Consider the following 26,318-nt stretch of genomic DNA (forward strand, 5'->3'; position numbering starts at 1 on the left):
TCAAAAGCCCACAAAGCTTAATCTTATCCTCAAGGTGTTTCTAGAAGAAGGGGCAAATATATAATTGGTGTCTTATATAAACCAAAGTAACATAAGAGAGAACCTTACCCTAGAATTAATCTTTGGTCAATAGGAGTAGAATAATATGTTTTAAATTACTAGTTTAATTTGTTATTTACTTGTTTTTCATTTTCATGTTCTTCAAGCTTTTGCTGAGAACTCAAGTTCTTGTTGTCTTCAATACAAAGTTTTCAATCTTGTGATTAATACAAAATTTTCATTACTTCTTCTAATCTTGATTCAACACTAAAAACACTAGTCATACTCATTTGACATGTTCAAATGAGTATAACTTTGTGATCAAGGTATCCCATTTAAACTATTTCCATACATGTTTTCTCTATCAAATCAATAGTTTATGTACATTTCAAACCATTCAAGACAAAGAACTAGTGTTTCCACCATTTAAACATAAAGAACAAGTTAAAGAAAGATTGGAAAAGTTTAGATAGAAGTTTTCCAACCATCAAAACCATTCCTCCTTACAAATGATCTAAGATGAACAACAAACCCCAACCTACTTTCTACAAATGTCAGATGCCCACAAAATAGGTAGGCAAGTTAGGGTAAACTAGTTAGGAGTAGTGTAAGTAATTAGGAGTAAGAGTAGATTAATAGTTTTTATTATTATTTTCCATTTTCATTGTTTTAAAGCTTCAAGCTTTGTTGATTCAAGTTGGTTTTCTTCCATTCAAAGTGTTTAATCTTGTTACTTATCAAAATAGTTCTTCAAAACAATTTCTTATTCATTCATTCAACACATCAAAGTTGGTTATACTCATTTGAATCAATCAAATGAGTATAACTTACTAACCAAGCTACCTTTTCTTATTTAAATCTTCATGTTTTCCATATAAAATAACTCTAGTTTTCATGTTTTAATCCTCAACCCCTCAATAACTAGTTGTCTATATCTTCACACACCAAAAACTATACAAAGAACAATAGAAAAGTTAGGAAAAATTTGGGTTTTCTCCATCACACTTCTACTCTTCAAAGATCTAATAAGATGAACAACTTCAAAACCCACATACAAACAACTATATCTATTTCAGGGAACATGCCAACTCATAACTCGTGATGTAGAGAAGAACAACAAATTGTCCTACTTGGTGGTGAGTTGATCAAAAAGGAAAAATATCTTATCAAAGTACAAACAACATCTAGTAAGGAGAACCAAAATACATAACATAGAACGGAGATGAAGGAGACTTAATTGATTGAAATCAAGTGAGTAATAAACCACCTAATTAGGAATCCCCAATGTCATAGGCTCCATCCAGTAGATGATGATGGTAAATGTTTGCTGGAAATTGGGAATCAAGTGATAGCATGCAGAAGCTGGGCACATGCTCGCACCAATCAAGATTACCATTATTTTTCCTCATAATCAACATAAACAAGGAACACTAATATATAAATGAGTATTCACGACTATTCCACTTAAGTATCATATACACGAGTATTCCACATAAATTGTCATACGCTAGACTATATATTATACTAGGGTATGCCCGTGCCTACGGCCCACGAGACCTTGACGCGCCGCAGGCGCTACCCCTACAACTCGTTGCGCCTTCGGTGCAAGGTTTGAAATATTTACATGTGCTACATTGCCACAGTCCATCCATTTGTTGAGTAATATCATCTACTAATGACCACCTGCAGGGTTTACATGACAATCTTTTTGAGCTCCTCAAGGAGACATCATCAACCTGACTTCTTGCGGGACACAGATTCCTTCTATAATCAATAGCTACCTTACATACAATGTCATTACCCAATCCATCGAGTTTGTTGATTCACCAATGAATCTCACTCATTGATGATTTAAAGTAATGTACAATGCACGTAAGTTCCCATTATTATATCCGAATTAGGAGGACAATCATCCATAATAACAGAGGCGTTTGTTCTCTTATATAGTCAGTATAAAGAGAAATAACCTCACTTGGTCCTGTTCAATACACACAAAGTGTACTAGTGTAATCCTATAGTCAAGATAGACTAATACCAGATTATACTACAACCGTACTAATGGTTTGTCCAAATCCATCTAGGTTGTGAACGATTACTTATACTTTATAAGGTACTGATGATATGATCTTTTGTGTGTCACCACACACTATATCATCTACAACATAAAATATTAGACACATGCATATAACTAATAACATATATAATATGCATAATATTTACCCATATGATTCTCATTCAAAATATAAAGAATTAGAGTTAATATAAAAGTAATGCTTTTAGTATATAACCCTATCACTTGGTTGCATGTTACAAGTTATAGGCAACTAATAACAAAGCAAAGCCCATCCCATTGTTTTTTTAAAAGAAAAATGAGCCAATGAAATTTTTTCTACAACAAATTGGTAACTAATTTTTTCAAATTGCCCACATTTTTCTAACTAATTAGCTGAAAAAAAATAAAAAATAGATAAATGTATTTATTTTCACTTCTATAATAAGAACCTGTAATTTAATTTAACTTGGTATTTTCATATATTTTGTTTTTATAAACAATGAAATTGTGTTCAAAATAGATAATAATGGGTGAAATTGTCCAAATGATTTATATTAAGTATTCAGAGCCAGATCATTTTGACAGAAAACAAACGTGTATTTTAGAGTTTAGCGATCAGCATTCAGAAGATGGGGCATTTAGCATTCAGAGGCTCAGAAAAACAAACGACCCCTAAGAGAGAGAAAAATTGGAGATGCAAACAAAATTTAGGTGAGAGTGAGGGAGAAAATTGGAGTGGTGATCCCTGCCATATTTTTTTTAGGCGAGAACGAGAGAAAAATTAGAGTTCGATCGAGTGCCAGAGAGAAGATTAGAGTGAGAGAAAAGGACTATTCTATTTTACTTCGCCAAATTTTAGGTTAGAGCGAGAGAGATGTGAGATGTGATGTTACAATACTAGGGTATGCCCGTGCCTACGGCCCACGAGACCTTGACGTGCCGCAGGCGCTACCCCGACAACTCGTTGCGCCTTCGGTGCAAGGTTTGAAATATTTATATGTGCTACATTTCCACAGTCCATCCATTTGTTGAGTAATAGCATCTACTAATGACTAAACTGAAGATTTTGTCTTTGAATATTAATTCTTTAGTTCCACATGTCGGAAAAGGATAACATACAGAAATAATAGGGTAAGCTTTCAATTTCCAAAAAATATATAGATATACATTTCAGGTCCGTACACACTCGAACAATTGTACATGCCAATTATTGAAAGTAAAACGCGACTCCTAACTCTTAAGTATATATGATGGAAACTGAACCCAATTACCCAAGTCTAGATAAGTCAGAGTTGAGCGCCAAACTCCTCAAGTTTCCTGTAAAATTGCATCTGTGGGATTGTAGATAGTAATAGTTTATCTCAGCATTTGCCAGCTGCAAATATTAGAACGACTAAGAAAAGGAAATGTTTACTTGGTATCACTAATATTTTGGATTTTTATCATCCCATAGTAACATGGTTAAGCACCATATTACCCTCCAGACACGAAAGAGGGTAGAAATTAACATATTGTAACCAATATCAGGAGATATTTGACATTGTCACCAGGTGGAACCAATACTAATTTAATTGGAATAAATTAGTCGAAAACAGTGTCATTGAGTTTGGAATTACAATAGATATGAAGGGATGTAACCCCCCTCCCCAAAAGTTCCAGAGCCTATTGCTTCTGAAGTACGGGAAGGGAATACAATTCTTCTGGATCATAATTTATCCATACATAAAATAAATAAATTCTCAACCCTTGAGAGTTTTTCTCCCTCAACTCTCTTAACTCTGTACGTCTGCATTCATCCGTCCGTATCTTTCCATGACTTTCCTAGTAGCCAGTCTCCTGCTGCCTCACTCACTTGCCCTTAGTGTTCCTCTTGCCATGATTGCAGCAAACTCACGACCGATCTCTTCCTGAATTTTTGATCTCACATTTCTGAGAGGGTCACCAGCAACACCATCGACCTTTTTCTTTGGTGCCCCTACTGTTGATTTTTTAGTAATGGTCTTTGTGTCATTCGAAGTAGATAATTTTTCAGACACCTCTGCAGAATCCCCAACAGATTTTACTAGAACCTCTGCAACACTGCCTGATTTTGTTTCTCGGGATTCTGTGATAGTTGTACTAGTCGTGGTAGTGGTTTTGTCAGCATTTGAATTCACAGTTGTAGACATAAAAGGACGCGGTTGGGTCAAGGGCATAGGCCTGAACTGAGGAGCTTGAGGAACATCACCTGACTTGAGCGTCGTTTCCGATTCTTTGAATCGTAGGCAATCAGAGTGAAACAAAAGCAGATCACAATCAGTTGTATGAAACTCATGCTTTCCCAAAATTCATAAAAAATATGAAAATCATTTATTACAATTTTCTCTTTAAACTAATGAAAAAAGGGCTAAAGCCGAATATCATAGCATCTCCTGTATAGAAAATATAAGAGGTCACTACCCAAAATTGTCGTGCAATTGAGAAGAGGAAGAGTGTTTATCAGGGAAAGCATGTTGTCACAACAACAACAAAGGACCCATAAAGTATTGATGATGTCACCCAGTTATAAGCATCACGAGGATAATATTGCAAATCCATGAATAAGATGACGTCAATAGGATCCAACAAAAAAGTGTGAAGAGAAGAAATACTCACAAATCAAAGCACCCATAGGGCTGTTAAGGACTTCATTAGGAAGTTGCAGGATGTAGTCTGGAATGTCAGTGCCAACTAAAAACTGGGTAACTTCATTGCTAAAGTTATTGCAGTTATGCTCGAGTGAACTGTAGGTCTCAGCAGGATAACGTGGGCTGATCTCCTGCAAATACTCTTCAAAAAGTTCTTTTGGTACATGTGTGAAACCTAGGTCTACTACCCGGATTGGATTTCCGTAGGGCGTCGTCCCAACTGGGGCATGCTGAATTCCTCCTCCAAAATAGTACTCATTACCATATACCACTACTCCAGTGTGCCTGTTGCGGTAGTCATAAAAAATAAAGATCAAATAAGTAAGATTAAAAAATAAAGAGATTTCCCAATTTAATGATATGTGTAGATCTAATATCATTATCCATTATGCAATATAGCAATAGTGACAACAATATGAAGAATAAAATCAATAAAAAAACGAGACAGAAAGTAAGAGCTCTATAGTAACATGATAGACATTATAATACAGTTTGGTGGAGAAATAATCGTAGACGATGGTAGAATAAAATACATTGACAAAGCTGAGCACCAGACGATGGTTGAAGAGAGAGTGGAATGTCATCCATTGGGCGCTGAACAATTAAGAAATATAAAATAAGAGGAATGCATCAAAGCAATGATGTATAAATAGTAAGTCATGAGGTGGTGAAAAGACCGAAAGGCCGAGGTGGTGAAGATTCAAATTTTATCTTGGGGGAATGTAAATACGTCTTTTTGGTTTGAAGGTTCCTCAGACGGGTGCATTGGGCGCTTGCCCTTATCCATATTTGGTCGGGTGGGTTGCTTAATAAAGAGAAATCAGAAAAGAAAAGAGAAATCAGAAAAGATTAAGTCAATACTAAGCAATACAGAAGATGGCAAAAAAAGTTAATAATTAGGAGCAACGGACATCGCACAAATACGAAGGGTAGTAAAATTCATAACAAAATAATAGAAAAGTGTGAGAAGTTGAAGTAGTACCCAAAAGGCAGGTGGTGGTTGAAGGGTCAACCTATCTTGGACTGGATCAGAATTATGCTTCTCATGGTTTTAAGGATCCTCGCAAGGATTCATGGGGCGCTTGCCCTTGTCCACCATTTGGGAGGCTGTGAAGAAGGCATGAACGTAAAATGCATTAATATGTCCAGCTTACATCACATAATTCAAATTAAGGTACACAATCAGAGCATCATTCTTACAAGTACTTGGATGCAAGAGTGAAGTCCCAATATACTCGTGGAACTACAGAAGCGAGTTCCAAATATCTAGCTAATCCACTACACAAAACTGTCAAGTCACTGTGAATAATAAAAAGTTAATATTAAAGCTTTAAGGATTTGCATCTAGCAGGTTTTAATACCAAAAACAAAAGTTTGCTGTATCAAAGTAGGCCATGCTTGCTTCCACTATTGCGACACAACAGTAGACACCACATTAGCAGGTTGGTTTTTTTTAATTTTAATAATAAGATAAAGCCTTTGTAGATAGCAAGTGAATTTGATTTATTATTTTCATGCATAAACTTTATAGAAATTCACTTTAGAACAATTTGTGATATTTTAGCATCTAGCTGTCAGTTTTCCTTTGTAATAAGATGTTGTGAAACAAAAACACATTATCTTAATGTTTGCTGAAAGTGAAAAATTAATTCGGTTACAAGTTCACTACAGGCGAACAAAGGAAAAAGGAGAGTCTCGTAAAGCTAAATTAAAAAGATAATAGCTAAAGCTTTTAAATTCAAATATTCAAACTTGTGGGGGTAAACCGAAAAAGTCTTACCTGATGAGTAGAGATGTGTAAGAGAGCGGCAGCAACTAAAAGCTAAAGAGAGCGAGAAGAGAGAGAAGGTCAGGAGAGTTAGATTAAATTGATGAGAGACTCCAAAAGGTTGAGACTGCATAGAACAGAAAGCAAATAAATAATTTTTAGCTGGGTGTGGTTTGAGATGATGATTCAAATAATCTTCAGCTAATCATTAATAGTGGTATTGACAAAAGAAACTGTTAGAAATTAAAACTATGATGAGAAAAGGTTCCAACCATGGATTCTTCCTCGCCTTCATCAAATGAATTATGAAAAGATTACCTGAGATTCCTCATGTTCTCATAAGTGAAGACATAAATAGAGTTGTAATTCTTCTAATTCGGATGATTTTAAAGGTAATGTTTTAAAGTTAAATTCGGATGATTTTAAAGAATTTAGATGATTTTGAAGAGAGAGACGATCGATTGGGAGAGTTAAATCCAATTAAATCCAACGAGGTTGAATGTTGCTGTGTAAATCAGCATATGGGCGTTTATTACTTAGATTTTCCACGTCATAAGCTGAGAGAATAGATTTAGAGCGTAGGATGGGGGCTCTGCTCTGTATTGTTAATATACTAGTTAATGCCCGTGCCTACGGCACGAAATATTTTAGATTATATATCCACGGCAAATTTATGCTAAGTCTCGACTTGGGCCTAATTTGATAATGAGAACTAATTTGGACATTTTTTAATCAACTGATCAAATATAGTTGTTCAGCAAGATGATGTAAGATTCTTTATCGCAAAAAAAAAAGCAATATTATGCAAGTCCATCTATTCATTTGGTAATATGTAAATGCTTTGAAAGCATGTAGTCTTTGAGTTATTATGTATACAACCTAAAATAAATGTTTGTAAAGTTTAGGATAAATAGAAACTAAAATATAAGGATTGAGGGAAAATAGTTAAGGAAATAGTTCCATATCAAGTTCAAAGAAGCCAACATGGTTTTCAAGGTTCATATGCTATTTATACCGGATAATAAGCATTACAAAGTAGGAGCTTCTTGGTTTTAGACTTCAATTTTTAAAACCTTGAGTGAAAATCTCCATTTTGAGAAAAGCTCAACCTTTCACTTCTACATGGTTTACTAAACTACATCATTGAAACTTGAAAGCCTTATCAAGTTGACATACGTAGCGCATGTTGAAATTCCTTATACCCTCTAAATAGCAGAGCACCATAAATCCACCAATTAACACAATCGAGTTCAAATACCATCCCTATAGCTGCAAAAATACATAAAGGGAGGGATGGGAAAGAGAGATGTTTAACATAATAAGATTTAAATTTATAACTCAAATTAAGGAAAAAGATTTGCATCAAAGAATAAACAATAAGTTACCAAGCAACTCAACTTTGTTTTTTCTATCAAGGAAATATTCATTGCTTCTTTTGGCACCATCCTGACACATTGAGCCAGACAAGATCAATTCTTTTTGCTTAAGGCAATCACTCGAAATGTTTGGGACGTGTCTACCTAGAGCTATAAGCCTATAACTTAATCGAAATTAAAGCTTTAGCTAGGAACAAATATCAGCCCAAGGACACGAGAAACCCTCAAAACCTAATCATATTAATAGACTTGACAAAATTTTATCAAATGAAAACACCACATTAGAAATAAAGAAAAATAATCCAAAATGTAACCTGTAAGAAGCTTGGAGAAAGTGTTAACCAATTTCCTATTCCTATTGAGAGGGTGCAAAGAGCACAGAGATGAGACCATTTAGGGATGGTGGAGCTTGCTCTATTGCAATTATTGGACTCATAACCAACTGATTTTAACCCATATTAATTTGTATAAGGAAATTAGAGATCACTCAAGAATACACAATGCACTTAACTAATAAAATAGTGAAAAAAAATTTTAAATGTTCTCAATGGCGTTCAAGAAATTAAGGTCTTTCTAGGGAATAATAAAGAAACCCATTTTTAATAGTATAAAGTGAGTTAGCTAGCATGAAAAAAAAAAAAAAAAAAAACATTTATAGCAAGGAGTTTGGGAAGGTAGGTAACTAAAGGGTGGCATAATTGATTATAGTTGTTCTTGGCGAAACTATCCTTAAATGATCTAATTAACACAAATCTATGTAGTAAACTGATAAAGATCATGTCCAATTTCATTGTATTTTTGTACAATCAAAATGCTTAGTTATTCACATGCTATTCAACTTTGAAACTTTCCATTTCATACTTTTTCAAAATTCCACTATATCTTCATAACGATATTTAATATTTCAACCATTTGCTATTTCTAATCAAAACTATACACATTTTTTGAATGGAATGGTGGAAAGGCTAGTTTTGATAATATATATATGAAGATAAAGGTGAATGAAATAGATTGTACAACTCTAGGCGTGATTTAATATAATTTCCCAAGAAAAAAAAAAAATACTTGGCGTTAATGCGATTGAACAAAGCGAGGCAAGAAATTGCAACTATGGAATCTCCGCGTCGTAAATCTAAAGAAAATCCCGCTACTATCATTACTCGTGAATCTGCCAAAACAACCAAATTAAATGAAACAGAAATTTGGACAGGACAGTGCATACATAAACAAAATCTTGAAGACCAATATGTTGCGGCAACAAACCTATACTATAAGATGATGCGCCAACAAAATTTACTCAAGGATACTACAATACTAATGACCTGTTGTGCTACCAAACCTATGCAATAGTTGCAAAATAAGACTATAAACAATTGGCGTTGTAAGAACTTCAAAAATAGAATTTGATGGGGAGAAGAAGATTAAATATTGTTTGGGTTTTGGAAAGAGCCGAGGTGCGGTGGGTTTTAGCCGTGAATTCTCTATATATTTTGTTTTGTTTTTGTTTTTTTTTCTTCTGATTTCTCATAATCCCCCTATGACATGGACACCCTCAGTGTGCTCCAAAAGGAGCTGCTATATATATATATATATATAAAGATTCATTAAAAAAAATCAACAATTATTATTTTTTTAATCGTGGAAGAAGATATACGCACCATGGTTTCATTAACAATTTGAGGTCGAAGTTTCTACCTCACCATTGCTTGTTGAACTTGTATAGTTGACTGTGGTCAGAAAATAAATTAAGACATGCTGCAAAAACAAATTTGCTAGTAAAAAAAATTATACGCATACCCCAAAAATATACTTGTACCCTCATTTCTTTCACAACTTCAGTTTGAAGTTGCTTCCTTAACCTTGATCGATGAACTTCGGCCTCAAACTTTGTGTAATTAAAAAAAAAAAGGTGGGTAGTGTGACTGTTGATCGATGAAGTTGCAAGTATGGGGCGGATGCCTCCTAAACAGTAATGGTGATAAGAATAATACACATACCTCGACTTCTCTAATTATTTGAGTTCGAACTTTGTCACGAATTGTTGCCTGATACATTTCTACATTTCTCTGCAGAGTAAAATGGAATGACAAACTTAAAACACATTAGGCGATAAATGTATATGTACAAATATACAACACATTTTAAAGAATGTGCACACAGTAACACCAATCAACAATTTCAGGCATACCATGACTTCAATCATCTTATTGCTCGCATACTTGAAGTTAAAAACTTAAAGCGACCAAAAAGTGTTGCGCTTAAACAATAAGAACGAAGGAAGAAACAAATTAATTATGGAAGAAGAACTTCATGCTTTTCCATTACAAAACTCCGAAACAAATGTAAAATTTATAATTAAACAATGTTAGAAATGTGAAAATGCAGTTCGGTCAAACGAACTACCAAGCACTATTACAGGGTATAAATAAATGATTAGGGATGATGACACAACAACAATGAAGCAAGGCGAATTTGGTATGCAGTTCAAAACCAAAGCTTCAAAAATGAAATGCAAAAAGACACAAAGCAAAACCTAAAAAATCCAAGGCCATTTGGTATGGATTAGACATTGATGAAAAGGGCCATTATTCGGAGGAACTATTAAGCAAAGTTTTAAAGAGTGATATATGATTCCGATAACCAAAGTTTTTTTAAAATATGATTCACCCATAAGATGAAAAACACAATCTGAGAAAGAAGAAGATGTAAGAGTTAATACCTGTTGAGAATGTGAAGTCCACCACTGGGAATTGATTTTAATTTGCAAACAATGACAGTGAAAGAGAGTGATTAACTCTAAACTTCTTCACTAAAAGAGAAATGAAATGCTTATAAATAGTCATGCCAAGTATACATTGAACGCACTAAGATTTGATTGGGTTTGCCGCCTTCTTCATCATATAGTCGGTCAATCTCCAAACAAATTGTCAATTATCATAAAACTCGCTCCTGAATAGTGTATTCATGACAATTAATTTTGCTTTGCTTATTTCATCGAGCAATAGAAAACCTGCAGAGAAACCCTGAAATTGGACATTGTTAAGAAGAGAACACAACTGATAAATTGTGTCATACCTTGGTAAACAGCTATGCTTTTCATGTTACACTTTTTTCTTTTCCTTTGTTTGTTATTTAACTTGTATGAAGGGATAGATACAGTATAAGTACCAAGATGACCATTGTCGTTAATACAATGCACAGAAAAACATTTTTTTAATAAAACACAGTCATGATCAATAATATATATTAAAGGAAAAAACGACAGTCCATACGGTTTCATGCATTTGTTGTACAAATTTCGAGGAAGAGATTCAACTGCACAAACAAATTGCATACTAAATCGAGATGAGTTAATAACTAATATAAATCCATTCAATACCACTTAGTAATTATCGTATTTTAACTACACACATAAAGCCATTGACACGTCCTACATATTATGTGATGCTACTTTGCATGTAATATTCCACCTTAAAATATTTCTCATTTGAGCGTGCAGACAATGTCTAAAACCTATAGTGCACATAATAACCTATAATTCAGGAGAAGGAGTCCCAAATCAAGCTATTTCCACATCTCATGACATCATCTTTTCCAAGCCTTATTGGTATTCGGTACAACCAATTCCCAACTGCATACTAAGAAATAACCCTACTAAAAGTTTAATCAGCCCCAAAGTGAAATCGTTACACCATTCAAATCATCTACCTCACACTTTCAACTTTTAAGATGTCAACGTACACTTTGAAACCCTCAACCATTGTCGTATTTGTTTCACACACAAAATCTACTACCAGTTATGTGATTTAAAACTTAGCTATGTGATTTAAAACTTAGCTAAGAAAAATCTATATATTTTATTATGGATTCATGACTAAACATAAAAGGTGTTTCACATGAACTCCAAAAACTATTTTTAAAATGATAATCGGCCAGATTGCGGTTCTTTAGTGCATTTAGAAATGACATTGCTAATGATGACACCCCAACAAAACTCACTGCAGTGAAATACGACACCACATAGCAACTGGTTTACTTATTGGCTACCTTAGAAGTGGGATACCCTTAAGCAATCTATGGGTCGTTTAGTAGAAGAACATTTCTTTTTTACATTTCCTTTTACTTGTCATTGTGAACTTTCTTCAAACACCTTGTGATCAACCCACACTTAGGCTTGGGCCTCAAGAGCAAGTTTTTTATTCACTTGTCATTGAGACCTTTCTTCAAACACCTTGTGCTCAAACTAATAGCTCTCTACGACACGTTCTTTTCTTATACTTCTCAGTCATTTAGTTTTCACTCAGAGACTCCACCAGCACATCTCAATTCTCTCACTCTCTCTCTCTCTCAAAAATTAAATTATAGGCTTTGTAATAGGTTGGGCCTAAAAACTATGGGCCTAAGGCCCATAACAACACCAAAAATGTTCGCAACATACATACCATATTCTTGGGAGGCAAGGGTCATCAAGTGACCTAAGAAATGGGACGCATTCTTCCTGCATACAGAATTAGAGACTGTAATTTACCGACTCTCCCTGAAAAAAGTCTACCTGAATGTTGACTCTAAGAGCTTTAAAATCCTCTTCAAATGCAGATTGTAAAAGCTTTTTGTACTAATTATCTATTTCAAAAGAAACCATCTCCTTATGACAGAGCAATGTGAATTGTTCTACAAAATACAATCTGGTGGATGTACTGCAACGACACATCGTTTTAGATCCCATTGTGCAAGCCTCCTTAAACATTACATTTATTACTCCAAGCAAAATTGAACATGAATATTACAACAGTGTTCAGAATAAAACCTAAAAGCCAAACTAATAGCATACCCAAATCTGACACTAACACATTCTTCTTTAAATATAACTATGACCATATGCATGACCGCCTCAGTAAGAATCTATTCAACTACCCTTAATCAATTACCTTGCATCTTCAATAAGTAGCACATTAAACCGGCTACACCTTGGCCAAAGACCACGCAAATATGTAAAACATATCTCTACTTCAGTCACCAATAGTCCTACTGTAATTGAATATCGCTTTATATTCGAATCAAACACGTCTTTTAGTTCTTATTAACACTGTGGCACATGCCAAGTGGCTAGAACTGAATTAACGACTAAAATGGAATTGAACGCACTAAGATTTGATTGGGTTTGCCGTCTTACCGTCATAGCTGGTCAATCTCCAAACAAATTGTCACATATCATAAAACTCGTCTCCTGAATAGTGTATTCATGGCAATTAACTTTGCTTTGCTTATTTCATCGAGCAATAGAATACCTGCAGAGAAACCCTGAAATTGGTCACTGTTAAGAAGAGAACACAATTGATAAATTGTGTCATACCTTAGTAAACGGCTATGCTTTTCATGTTGCACCTTTTTCTTTCCCTTTGTTCGTTATTTAACTTGTATGAAGAGATAGATACAGTATAAATACCAAGATGACCATTGTCGTTAAGACAATGAACAGAATAACATTTTTTATTAAAACACAGTCATCATCAATAGTATATATTAAAGGAAAAAATGACAATCTATATGGTTTCATACATTTGTTGTACAAATTTCAAAAGAGGAAGAGATTCAACTGCACAAACAAATTGCATACTCAATCGAGATGAGTTGATAACTAATATAAATCTATTCAATACCACTTAGTAATTATCGTATTTTAACTACACACATAAAGCCATTGACACGTTCTACATATTACGTGATGCTACTTTGCCATTAACTACACATATCATTCATATAGATGATATAGTTTGCTGATCAACATCTACATAAGCCAAGAAACTAAACATCAATGATGCATAACTTTTCTGCAACACTACTATTTGCAATACCCATCGAGCGCCTAAATTAAATTGGCATTGCAGATAATGCTAAACTTTTAAAAGTGAATCTATATGATATGTTGCATAGTTATTGTTCGCATCTAATATAAACAATAAATATCACAAACTATTGAAAACAAAATCTTGAGAGGAAACTTAAAAGAGATGTAATGTTTACCATTTGAATTTTCCGGGACATCTCTGTTCTTTCAACGGCTTCGACACGGTGCCTGTGCTGCATCGGGACCTCAGAAGGTGTTTCTGGACATTATCAAGCTAACTTCCTTGAAAACATCATCATGTATGGAGTTTTTAGAAAACCCGTAGAAGGTGTTGTCCATAATATCCAGCGGGAGGCAAAAAGCCGAGTGTGTTGTCTTGCCACCGGGCATTAAATGATGATGCAATTCAAGATGATGTGTTATTGATGACAATATGACCCTGACTATGGCAAGTTGCAGCAATTGTGTTGTAGACAAATATTTTTTTCCGTTCCCGGCTGCTCCATTTAAGAAAAAAATATTTCCCCTATTATTTTGCATCGAATCTGTTATCCTCGGTATTGGTATTGATGTTGTTCGTCATTCGGGCATTCTACATTTGTGTTTGAACACTATTTAGATTGTCCTTTTCATGATGATGTTTCTAAATGGTGGTGTCATATATTCCTATCAATGAAAAGATAACAATCTCTTGGTAGTTAAGAATTAAAGAGATAAACCAATGAAAAAAACAAAACAAAAGTAATTTTCATAAATCACTATTACTTATTATACAAAATCTTTAAAGAAAAAAAAAAAAACTATTATAAGTACTTACACTCGCGCAAATGTACGCTTGGTTTTGTGGAGGATGGTAGTAAGCAATTCGTCAAACACTATGCATGCACTAAGCAACACAAATTCACAATACAAATGAAACCCATACAAATTCATCAAAAACAATGTATATGACACACAAAACAAAGTCATTATTTGAGGAACTACATACTGGGCATAAGTGTTGCCTTAATTAATTATTAAATCAACAAACGAAAAAAGGAACCATTGTCCCTTGATTGTGTGTTTCTCATGAATGAGTCAACGACTTTAATCAGCTACAAAGAAATTTTCTACAGAAACAAAGAACAGCAGTAGAGTTAAAAACAATAAATAAAAACAATAAAATGTGGTAAATAATAAGGGATGACAGCCGGATTTATGGACCAAATGAGTTATTCTTTGAACAGAGGCAAATACTAAGTACCTATAAATTCCACTTGTGTTATGAAATTTTTCTGGCGGATGGTTACAGCAAGAATTGAAGCTTAGGAGAGAGAATGGTAACAACATCATACCATCATTTTTTTCTTTTATATAGGAACAAAGAACCCATTACTACTTTAATGGCTGCTCTAATGGGAGCTACGGTATTTTTGGAAATTATCGGCCAAATGAATGATGAGGGGAGTTACGATATCGAGGAGGTTGTGAATGTTGCATTTAATTATAGCGAAAGTGATAACTCATGTTTGCACACGAAACACGAAGGGTTTTCACAATTAATACTTTTCATTTATTCCTAATCCACGTGGCAGAATGGTGACTCTGGATTTATACCCTCTGAAAACGCATCCCAGCCGCGAGTCAGAAAGCAGCTTTGTTTTGTTAAGTTGATAAATATAAATTACATCTTACCAAAACTTTGTCACCTGTCACAAAATTTAAAATGAGTGGCCATAAATCCAGCGCGCCCATACACCCTGGCGAAAAGTTATTACGAGTACATATGACCAACTAACCCACTATACTTTACTTTCCCACCAAGTACCAACGGTATATCGATAAATGCGCTCTCATATATCGAAAATAATTTTATCAGCATACCAAAAATAACGCAGTTGATTCTGATTAGTTCTAAAAATAGTGTGACTTTGAAGAACCCACATGTTAATTTAAACGTAATTTGTTGGCAGACAGGCACACTTTATTCTTGATTCAATACTGTCCACATTCTCAAAGATTCTATAGCTAAATATAGAAACCAACTTATCCATCTTCCAACTGGCACGGCGAGATCTTGGTACAATTATAAACGTCATATTTCATTGTTAATTTTTTTTAAAAGTTCCTTGTTTGATCTTCAAGGAATTTCAAACAAATAGTTTGATCATTTGGGTGTTGGTTAGTTTCTTTTTTTCTTTTCTAGCTATTGTTGGTGTTGTTGAAGATGGGACATAATGATCCAGAGGTTGATACAAGAACGGCCAAAGAGAAGGCGATTGATGATTGGCTTCCTATAACTTCTTCGCGAGAAGCAAAATGGTGGTATTCAGCTTTTCACAATGTTACTGCTATGGTTGGGGCTGGTGTTCTTAGCCTTCCTTATGCCTTGTCTGAACTTGGATGGTATGTTTTTCATTTTTTTCTTTTAAATATAACTTTTTCTATAGATTTGTTTTATGGAAATGATAATAATTTTAATTTTTTTATGTACTGTGTTAAGCGCAATTACATCTGTTATCCACATTGTTGATTGTTGAATAATATCAGACCAAACCATCTCCTTACGTTTTTGTTCCAAAGAATATCTGTAGAACGTTATAATGTTGTTTTAGATGATTTGAAATGTTTTTCTTTAGAATTTTCTAAAATCTGTATTTTGATCTGTTTTTTGTTTTGATATTCTGAATATTCATAGGAATGCAATTATATTTACATGATAAAAAGGGTCGGATTTAGATATTGATGACAATGAAAATTTTGTAGGCTCGATCTTAATTTGTTTGGATTTAACTGAAACAAAATTTTATTCTGAGATTGGATTTTAGAATTCACATTTTTCTCTCTATCATAATTTACTATTGTACGTATGCGTGTGGAGTTCATAATTTAACCAATTTATGCTTGTAATATGTAGGGGCCCTGGAGTTGCCGTACTCATCCTCTCGTGGGTAATCACTTTGTATACTCTATGGCAAATGGTTGAAATGCATGAGATGGTCCCTGGAAAGCGCTTTGACCGATATCATGAACTTGGTCAACACGCCTTTGGCGAAAGGCTCGGGCTGTGGATTGTTGTACCTATACAGCTGATTGTTGAAGTGGGTGTGGACATAGTCTACATGGTGACAGGAGGGAAATCATTGCAAAAGGTTCATAAATTGCTATGTAAAGAACCCTGCAAAGATATTAAGCTCACATATTTCATCATGATCTTTGCCTCCTGCCACTTCTTTCTCTCCCAGTTGCCAAACTTCAACTCAATCTCAGCTGTATCTTTGGCAGCAGCAGTAATGTCCTTGAGGTATTCTCTTCCCTCTTTGCTTGTGAAACCCCATTAGAGTTTCATTACTTGGGTCACCTAATGGTGATCTTTGCTGACATGGTCTTATTACTAATTTAACATGATCACTGATTTCAACAGTTACTCAACCATTGCTTGGGGAGCTTCAATTCATAAGGGGGTCCAACCGGATGTTGATTACAGTTACAAAGCTACCACAAAAACGGGACTTATGTTTAACTTCTTCAATGCTTTGGGAGACGTAGCCTTTTCTTATGCAGGGCATAGTGTGGTCTTAGAGATCCAAGCCACTATCCCGTCTACTCCTGAGAACCCGTCGAAGAAGCCCATGTGGAAGGGTGCTGTAGTTGCCTATATTATCGTTGCTTTGTGTTACTTCCCCGTTGGTCTAATTGGGTATTATGTGTTTGGCAACAAAATTGAAGACAACATCCTCATCTCACTAGAGAAACCAACTTGGTTGATTGCAATGGCCAACATATTTGTTGTCATCCATGTTATTGGAAGTTATCAGGTGCGGATTTTGTGTTCTCACTTGCTTGAACTCCTCAAACTACGCTTCTTAAGAACTAGTACAATTCTAATTGTTTCCTTTTTACTTGCGCAACTGTAGATTTTCGCTATGCCAGTATTCGATATGATGGAAACAGTGTTGGTGAAGAAATGGGATTTCACTCCTAGCCTTCCTCTTCGTTTGATTACGCGCAGTCTTTATGTTGGTAAGTAATGCCTCCATTGTTTTTAGTTGCATTTCTTAAATCGTAGCAAGTATTTGGGACTTTTAACGTTAAATTGGATTTCGTTTATTGATGCTTGCGTTCCTGAAATGCAGCATTTACAATGGCCGTTGGTATATGTGTTCCCTTCTTTGGAGGACTTCTTGGATTCTTTGGAGGATTTGCTTTCGCCCCGGCTTCATATTTTGTATGCAATAATTTCTTTCCCTCTCTCTTACTGGCCAACCTTGCTCAAACAATTTTGCTTTCTATCTTGATATATATTGCCAGAACTTGTGTGACTAGCTATGTGAGTGCTAATTATTTTATTGCCACTATATATCCCTGTGTTACACAGCTACCTTGCATAATGTGGCTTGCAATTGTCAAACCTAAAACGTTCAGCTTATCTTGGTGTATAAACTGGGTAAGTTAAAAAAATAGGTGGAACTATATCGTTTATGATAGCCAGTAGCCACTTCCGTTGTAATGATTAGCTGATATTTGCTTTCGTTTTTTCACTTCCAGATTTGCATAATATTGGGAGTTATGTTGATGGTTTTACCACCCATTGGTGCATTAAGATCGATCATTATTTCAGCCAAAACCTACAAGTTCTTCTCGTAATCCTCTAAAGGGAAAACAGGATGATGCTGAGAGCTTAGGCCGGGAACTCCATCAGAAATTATAATTAGACAATTTAGTGTTGGTCACAATGGTTTAACAAATGAACAAGGATGATTCGTACCAGTGGTGTGTGCTCAATTCATTTGTAGGCGGTCGTCACTAAAGAGTACAGTCGTCATGGAACTCTTGGATGGGGAAGTCTACTGTATTTCACTGTACGTTTACACTTTCGTATTCTATTGGGCACGTATGTGAATTTTTGTTTCTTCTATCTTTTTTCTAGGGCACTAATGGTATGGTGTAAGTACCCTCCGTTCTACACTACACAATACGTGTCCATACACCAGCTCGTACCACTCTATCAGAACGTCCCAACGACCTGAACCCAGGTTGTCCCCAGTATCAGTTACAACCATATATGTAAGCAAATCAACTAGCACAATTTTAGAGCTCAGTCAACGCACCAATCAAGGAGACATTAACTTTATAACATCAGAGTAATGGCGAATCATCAAAATAGCACACAAGGTGGATCTACACTTCATAACGGCCTGGAGCAAATAAGGAAAGTCAGCTCAAACATCTATAAGTAGAGAGAGATAAACTACGTAAGGCTTGATTCAAGTTTATCCCAAAAAACTTGATACCTAGGCAACTCTTATCCCGAAAAGTGCAGCCATTCCCTATCACATAAATCGTCAGGTCGTTGTACAGTAAACACCAAACATATACATTGGCGCCGTCTACCGGTTCGTTTCCTTAAGAAAAGAACACATACTCTTTTCTAAAGCCCACGAAGCTGGTTAGAAAAACCACCATGGACCCTTCACTTCAGATGTTAGCAGAACAAATGAAGACACTCCAAGAAGCTTTCATCACTTTGCAGCAAGAAAACTAGACGATACACGAACATGCCACCTCCAACGCCAACAATGGCACTCCAGATGCAGTAGAGAACAACGCCGTCGCAGTCCTCACCACAACCACCAATCAAAGGTTAGACGACTTCGCACAAAAGTTGGAGAAATCAAACGACAAGACAAACGCGATCCAGATTGCTCAGAAGATACTCCAGTCGTACAAGGTGTCACCATTCACAATGGAGATCAGTCACAAGCAACCGCCTTCAGAGTTCATCCAACCAACGTTCCCGCTGTACGACGGTAGCTCGTGTCCAGGCCAGCATGTAGCTCGTTTCAGCCAGTCTCTCACACTCTATAGCGCTCCAGAATACGACTACCTTAAGTGCAAACTCTTTCCAACCAGCCTGAAGGACGGAGATTTAGAATGGTTCTACACGCTCACCCCAGACTCAATTAGGAATTTCGACAAACTAGCTGAGACGTTCGCAGCAGATTCGTCCACAACAGGAAGAAATAAGCCGACCTGGACTCCTTGTTTCAGCTAAAGCAAGCACATGGAGAGACGATCCGTGAGTTCCTAGGACGTTTCAAGAAGGACCTCCTCTCAATGGAGCCAGGCTTAAAGAATAGCTTTGTAACTTTTGCATTCACCAACGCTTTCCTAGATGACTCCGACCTGGCAGGATCTCTGATGCGCAACAAACCAGAACGCTTAGACTACCTGTATCACAGAATTGACAAGTACATCAAGTACGAAGAGTGGCGGGCACAACGCAAAGGCAAAGAAGTTCTCGCAGTAAACGACAAGCGAGAACCCAGAGAAAACAAACATTACTCGGGCAGCACCAACAACAACAACAACAAGGGCCCCAACTCCAACAAACCCTCTTATACAAAAAAAGAATTCTCCAACTTCTCTAGGACGCCGAGCCAGATCTTAAAGAATATCTATACAACACCATACTTCAAACCCAACATCAACAAGGTGATTGTCATATCAGAACATCCATACTGCCATTTTTACAAGCTCCACCACCATGACACCAATGAATGTTGGAGCCTCAAACACTACCTCCAAGACTTAGTTGAGGAGGGCAAATTGAAAGAGTTCCTGCCAGAAAGTGACCTCAGGCATAAGCTGGATGCCAAACGCCAAAGAAGCAGGAGCTGCAGCCACGAACGTCGTGCCTACAACAAAAACAGGAGCAGAACGGTCTGACGATCTAAATCTCCAGGTCAGTCGAGACACAACAGGAGACATCACTCCTTCGACAACGACGAAGAAAAGGTAATCAATATGATTACTGATACCCCAATGATGAAACATCAAGTCAGGAAAAGCGCAAAAGGGTAGGAGCACTTCAGGAGATCTACTATCTCTCCCACAAAGCTGAAGTCATCACTCCTACCAGCTCTCAGTCAACGACCTCCATAACATTCACGGAGGACGATCTAGATAAGGTGTGCCTACCCCACAATGATACCCTGGTATTGCACGTCAAAATCAATGGGTGAACAGTCAAAAGAGTTCACATCGATCTAGGTAGCTCATGCGACATACTTTTCTATCAAACATACAAGGACATGCACCTTCTAGACTCGGTGATGGTAGAGTCAAATGCACCACTCTATGGGTTCAATGGAGAACGCACAAATGCCATTGGAGACGTCATCCTACCAGTCTCCATTGGTGAAAAGGAAGACATGGTCAAAACTTCAACACGCTTCAGTGTGATCGATGTCAAGTCGTCCTACACTGCCATTCTAGGATGCCGATGGATTCACAAGATCCAAGCAATTCTATCAACCCTACACCAGGTCCTACGATTCCCCGGACCCTGAGGCATTATGGAGATCAGAGGCAACCAACAAGAGGATCATCGATGCAATCACGTCAGCACAACAACCACACCAAAGCCTCAGGTCGTCGAAAGCAATGACGTCTCAAAGAAGCAAGATCCTCAACCTTCCATCCCTCCACCAGCAACAGCAGACAAAATCAAAGGGAAACAAGTACAAATAGAACCTGGAGAAAAAGTCAATCTGGGCACAAATGATGACCCAAAGTTTGTCTATGTCGGGGCTGATTTAGACCCCAAGCTCAAGGAGCAACTTGTCAAATTTTTATCTCTCAATAAAGATGTTTTTGCTTGGTTGTATATCAATATGCTTTGAGCGACTGCGCCAAAACAAAATGAAGCTCAACCCAGCAAAATGCGTATTCGGGGTAGTTTCAGGGAAGTTCCTAGGATATCTCGTCTCACAAAGGCGCATCGAAGCAAACCCATAACAAATATGAACTCTTCTCGAGATGCCATAATCGACCTCCAAGCAACAAATCTACAAGTTATCTGGCATGGTCTCAGCCTTCAACATATTCATCTCATGTGCACTGACAAGTGCAGACCCTTCCTGCAAATACTGAAAAAGGGCGCAACATTCACATGGACAGACGAATGTCAAAAGGCTTTCAACGACCTGAAATCTTACCTATCAACTCCTCCTGTCTTGTCCAAACCAACAGAAGGGAAGACACTGGGGTTCTACCTTGCAACTACCGACTTTGCTATTAGCTCGGTTCTCTGTCGTGAGCACGAAGGAATCGAAAAGCCCGTCTACTTCACCAGCAAGACATTAGCTGACTCAGAAAAACATTACTCCCCAATGGAGAAAATAATGTTAGCTTTGCTGTACTCAGCTCGGAAGTTTCAACCTTACTTCCAGGCTCACAGCATCAAGGTCATCACAGATGTACCCATCAAACAGGTCTTGAGTTCTAGCAACAAAACAGCCTGCATGACCAAATGGGCTAAAGAACTCGAAGAACATCACATCGACTTCGTTCCCAGAACGTCCCGCAAAGGTCAGGTCGTTGCTGATTTCTTGGCAAATTTCCCCATCGTAGATGTCAACTGGGAACCTGAGCCAATTACTTTATTTCATCAACAATCCACCCCAGACACATGGCACCTCTATGTAGATGGAGCATGCAACAATAGCGGTAGTAGACTAGGGGTTGTGTTAACTTCACCAAAAGGAACACAACTACAAAAGTCAATCAAGATCGACTTCGCAACATCCAACAATGAAGGGGAGTACAAAGCATTAATTACAGGCCTCCGCATGGCACAACAGTTACAAGTCCAAAAACTCAAAGCTCACAGTGACTCACAACTAATCGTCAAGCAGCTCACCAAAGAGTATGTCACCAATGGAGCAAACCTGGCCAAATACGCCCAGGTCGTCAATAACATCATCAGCTCGTTCAAAGCATTCTCATTAGAAAACATTCCTTAAGAGGACAACAGACATGTAGACAGCCTGACCTTCCTAGTGTCGAAAACCCAAGTGACATGTCCAACCACGGTTTACATTGACATCCTGGAGAGGCCTGCATACCAACAATATAGTGTCAACAGCCTCACAGACTTTCAACCCTCATCTAAAAAAGAGATCACTCAATCCTGGATGGGACCATTCCTGTAATTTATCCTACACGGGGAACTCCCAGCAAAAGAAAAGAATGCTCGTGCTGTGAAATTCCGAGCTCCCAGATACACCGTAATCAACGGACGATTGTTCCGCAAATCCGCAGGTGGACCTCACTTAAGGTGTATAACTCCACGTGAAGGTCAACTTATCTTTGACGAGATTCACAAAGGAGAATGTGGCAACCATGCAGTAGCAAGAGTTCTGGCTCACAAAGCAATCGCTCAAGGGTATTATTGGTCAGGCATGCACATCGAGGCAAATACATATGTTCTCAAATGCCACCAATGTCAAACATTTGGACACAACCATCTGAGTTCAGCATGAGAGTTGATTAACATAGCCAGCCCATGGCCCTTTCATATGTGGGGGCTAGACATCATGTGACCATTTATCCCACAAAAGAAAACAGGACTCAAATATGTCCTAGCAGCCACAGATTACTTCACCAAATGGGTAGAAGCAATCCCACTAGTCAAAGTCAAAGAGGTCCACGACATCAACTTCATGTGTACCAATATCATCACAAGATTTGGTCTCCCCCACACCCTTGTTATGGACAATGACACTCAATTTGCTGGCTCACAAGTCAAGGCATTTCTGTAAAAATGGCGCATCATTCAAGCATTTTCTACACCTGGATATTCATAAAGCAATGGTCAAGCAAAGGCTACCAACAAAGCAATCAAGGAGAATCTCCAAAAAAAGTTGGAGAGCAAGAAAAACCAATGGCCAGAGCAACTTGAGAACATTCTATGGTCTTACAGAACAACAGCCAAAGCCAATACCAATGAATCTCCTTTCACACTTTGCTTCAGAACAGAGGCAGTCATACCATCAGAACTCACAATCACAACCACGCGTTCTGACATCGTAGAATCAGGAGATAATGACACCATCTTGGCAAAAGAAATAGATCTCCTAGAAGAACGAAGGGAAATAGCTGCAATATCCCTAGCTCGGTACCATCAAACAATCCAACGATCTTACAACAAGAAGGTCATCCCAAGAGCTTTCCAAGCTGGTGATTTAGACCTCAAAAAGACTCTAGCTCCAGCTAAGCTGGACCTAACATGGGAAGGTCCTTACATCATTGACAAAGTCGTGGGAAACGGAGCATACTGGATTAAAACTCAGCTTGGTGATGTGCTTCCCCGACCTAGGGACACAGCTCTCCTCAAGCGTATTTATCAATAAAATTTTCTCCAGACATATTAGTAAATATGAATAAAACTTCATTAGCACTGTGCGTACAAATGTCATCTTTTGCATTACATGAGTACCACGCAACTTGCACTACGCTATCCAACCTAGGACATCACAATGCCAGGTCGTACATCAAAGACGGAGTCAAGAACGACTCAACTACAATTACCATGCAGTGGTCAAAACATCAATCAATCCAACCCAAGGTCCCCTAAAAGGACCCTAAATCAACTTAACACTAACGCATGGTGATAAGAGCCCAAAACTGTAGTTTTAACCCCTTAACAATAATACTTTTAGACCAATTATGTGAGTAATAAATAAGAGTTAATGTGGATTACGCGCTTTTATGTATTTTAGGCATTGGAGTCAATTATGTGCAGAAATGTGTCACTTTTGTGAGATAAAGGAGCAAGGGCTGGTTGCTAAGAAGTTCTGTGATTAAATGCCAAGATTCAAGGAGAAAAAGCCTTTCTAAAGCCCAGTCAAAGCTGAAAAGTCAAAGTCAATGCGGGCAGAAACAACACACAAAAGTCAGCAGAACTTTCGAAGATTGTATCTTTGGACATAGACATTGGAATTGGGCCTACCTTATGTCAAAACGACCGTCTTGGAAAGAGCTTTCCAATGGTCCAAACCTTGACCCAATTAGAAGAGCAAAAGTGGATGAAAAGTCTATTGAAGTCAAATCTAGCTGAAAAGTCCCTCTGTGGACTGAAGAAATTGGGTTTTGGGCTTGATTTTCCGGCCCAAAACATGGCTCTAGGCCCATGCACGAAATTGGGGATCTCTTTCTCTTCTTGAAAGGAGGAAGGGAGGAGACTAATTAGCTAGACCTAGATTAAAAAATAAATTAGTTTAGACTCCATTAATTAGTTTTATTACCTTGTTTTAAATTCAGTTTTGAATCAGTATTGTTATTATTCATTAGATCAATAAAGTTAGTTAGTTATTCATAAATCTAGTTTCATTCCATTAAATCATTTTAGCTTCAATTAATAGATTTAGTTAATAATCATTACTAGTTTCAATTCAATCTTGTATGATTTGATTTCCATTTTAATTCAAATATATAAATTTATAATCTTTTTATCATGTCTTGCTTAAATTCATATAGAAATGATAATTTAATGATTCAAGGCTAAAACCTCCATTAGAGGGGTTTGAGGAAGCCTTGATGAAAACTTGATTTTGTTAGCTTAAAAATCGTCGTGATAATCTATTCAATTATAGAAAGTAATTAGTTCACCATGAGAATGAGTTTAATTGCTTCACATGCTAATTATTATTTGGTAGAGATTACCATGAATAATTAGGGATTAGAAATACCAGTTTGTTATGCGAAAGCATTGAAAATTGGATTACGACATTTCTTTGTTAGTGATTAAGTCGAATCAAGGTGGAATCAAATTCCCTTAATTCATTCTCTATTGTCAAGTTAGTATTTGAATTCCGTAATTTCGTTATTCACATATTTATTAGTAGTTTCCCATCGTAGTATAATTCCATCGTTACTCTCATTAACTTTGATAGACTGATAATCGTAGTTAACTTAGAATTCTAAAGAACTAGGAGTGGAACGAATCTTCTATTCCAACTATATTGCAATAGCATCGAGAGTAGAAAACTTTGATAACATTAAGCGTAAAATAGTTCTAGTTTTACTTACATTTGAGTTTAATCGCTTATTCGTAGGTAAAACTAGCGTTTTACCTTTTATCACATGGCCAGGGTTAAACATGATTCAACTGTAAATTCCATGCAATTATCAATCAAATTCAAACATATGGGACCACCAAAAGGACCCACAGTCAACTTAAAACCTTTTGAACAAGGTTAAGCTTGGCTCAATGGTAACTACCAATCAAAGGCTAGTTATCAAACAATCGAAGTTCCCCCAAAAGGAACGACCCAACCAAACACAAAACGACGACCTAGGTGACAACTACGATCATCTAACTAGGTCGTGCGCCAAACAATTAGACGATCTACCATAATACAACAAGTCATCAGGACTACCACTGTGTAGTACAAGTCGTCATACAACGAATCAAACAACAATAAAACAACCACATCCACAAAAAAATTCAAAGACAACATCAAGGCAGAACAAGTAAATAATTTAAATACTTTACTACTTGCAAAATTTGGTTGGATGCTAGAGGCCCCTAGGTTATCTTGAGAAAACAACCTCAGCACCCCCATCATCAAAGAATAAAAGTTATCAGTATCAGTTATCAGTATCAACCAAAGAAAGTGAGAAAACATAGCTCATCATCATTCAAACACATCGATAGGAAAGAGAGAAAAGGCACAGTCAGAAGACACGGGGAAGATTCTCAACATTCAAAGGTTCCAGTGGGCAATCATCTTCACCAACAAGG

At 36.8% G+C, this 26,318-nt stretch overlaps 3 protein-coding genes across 4 annotated transcripts; 2 read left to right on the forward strand and 1 right to left on the reverse strand.

Moving 5' to 3' along the window:
- Positions 1 to 4,682: 4,682 nt before the first annotated feature.
- On the reverse strand, positions 4,683 to 6,858 carry LOC147493821 (uncharacterized). Its single transcript, XM_086567951.1, has 3 exons — positions 6,845 to 6,858; positions 5,959 to 6,057; positions 4,683 to 5,043 (listed from the first exon to the last, which is right to left on the reverse strand). The coding sequence occupies exons 1-3, from the start codon at positions 6,856 to 6,858 to the stop codon at positions 4,683 to 4,685; spliced, it is 474 nt and encodes a 157-aa protein (XP_086424077.1).
- Positions 6,859 to 15,753: 8,895 nt separating this feature from the next.
- On the forward strand, positions 15,754 to 18,667 carry LOC147493822 (lysine histidine transporter 2-like). Of its 2 annotated transcripts, XM_086566659.1 has the most exons (8): positions 15,754 to 15,809; positions 15,916 to 16,135; positions 16,647 to 17,033; positions 17,154 to 17,547; positions 17,647 to 17,752; positions 17,866 to 17,957; positions 18,108 to 18,176; positions 18,278 to 18,667. In XM_086566659.1, exons 2-8 carry the CDS (start codon positions 15,957 to 15,959, stop codon positions 18,374 to 18,376), a joined length of 1,326 nt encoding a protein of 441 aa, XP_086422785.1. In that variant the 5' UTR covers positions 15,754 to 15,809; positions 15,916 to 15,956; the 3' UTR covers positions 18,377 to 18,667. The 2 variants fall into 2 exon arrangements, with proteins under 2 accessions (XP_086422785.1, XP_086422784.1); XM_086566658.1 differs by having other exon boundaries at positions 15,754 to 16,135.
- Positions 18,668 to 21,453: 2,786 nt separating this feature from the next.
- On the forward strand, positions 21,454 to 22,536 carry LOC147493823 (uncharacterized). The gene has a single exon (XM_086567953.1). The coding sequence runs from the start codon at positions 21,454 to 21,456 to the stop codon at positions 22,534 to 22,536; it is 1,083 nt and encodes a 360-aa protein (XP_086424079.1).
- The last annotated feature ends 3,782 nt before the right edge of the window (positions 22,537 to 26,318 follow it).

This window comes from Coptis chinensis, chromosome 6, assembly GCF_015680905.1.
Source record: "Coptis chinensis isolate HL-2020 chromosome 6, ASM1568090v1, whole genome shotgun sequence".
In the NCBI taxonomy this organism is placed as follows: Eukaryota; Viridiplantae; Streptophyta; class Magnoliopsida; order Ranunculales; family Ranunculaceae; genus Coptis; species Coptis chinensis.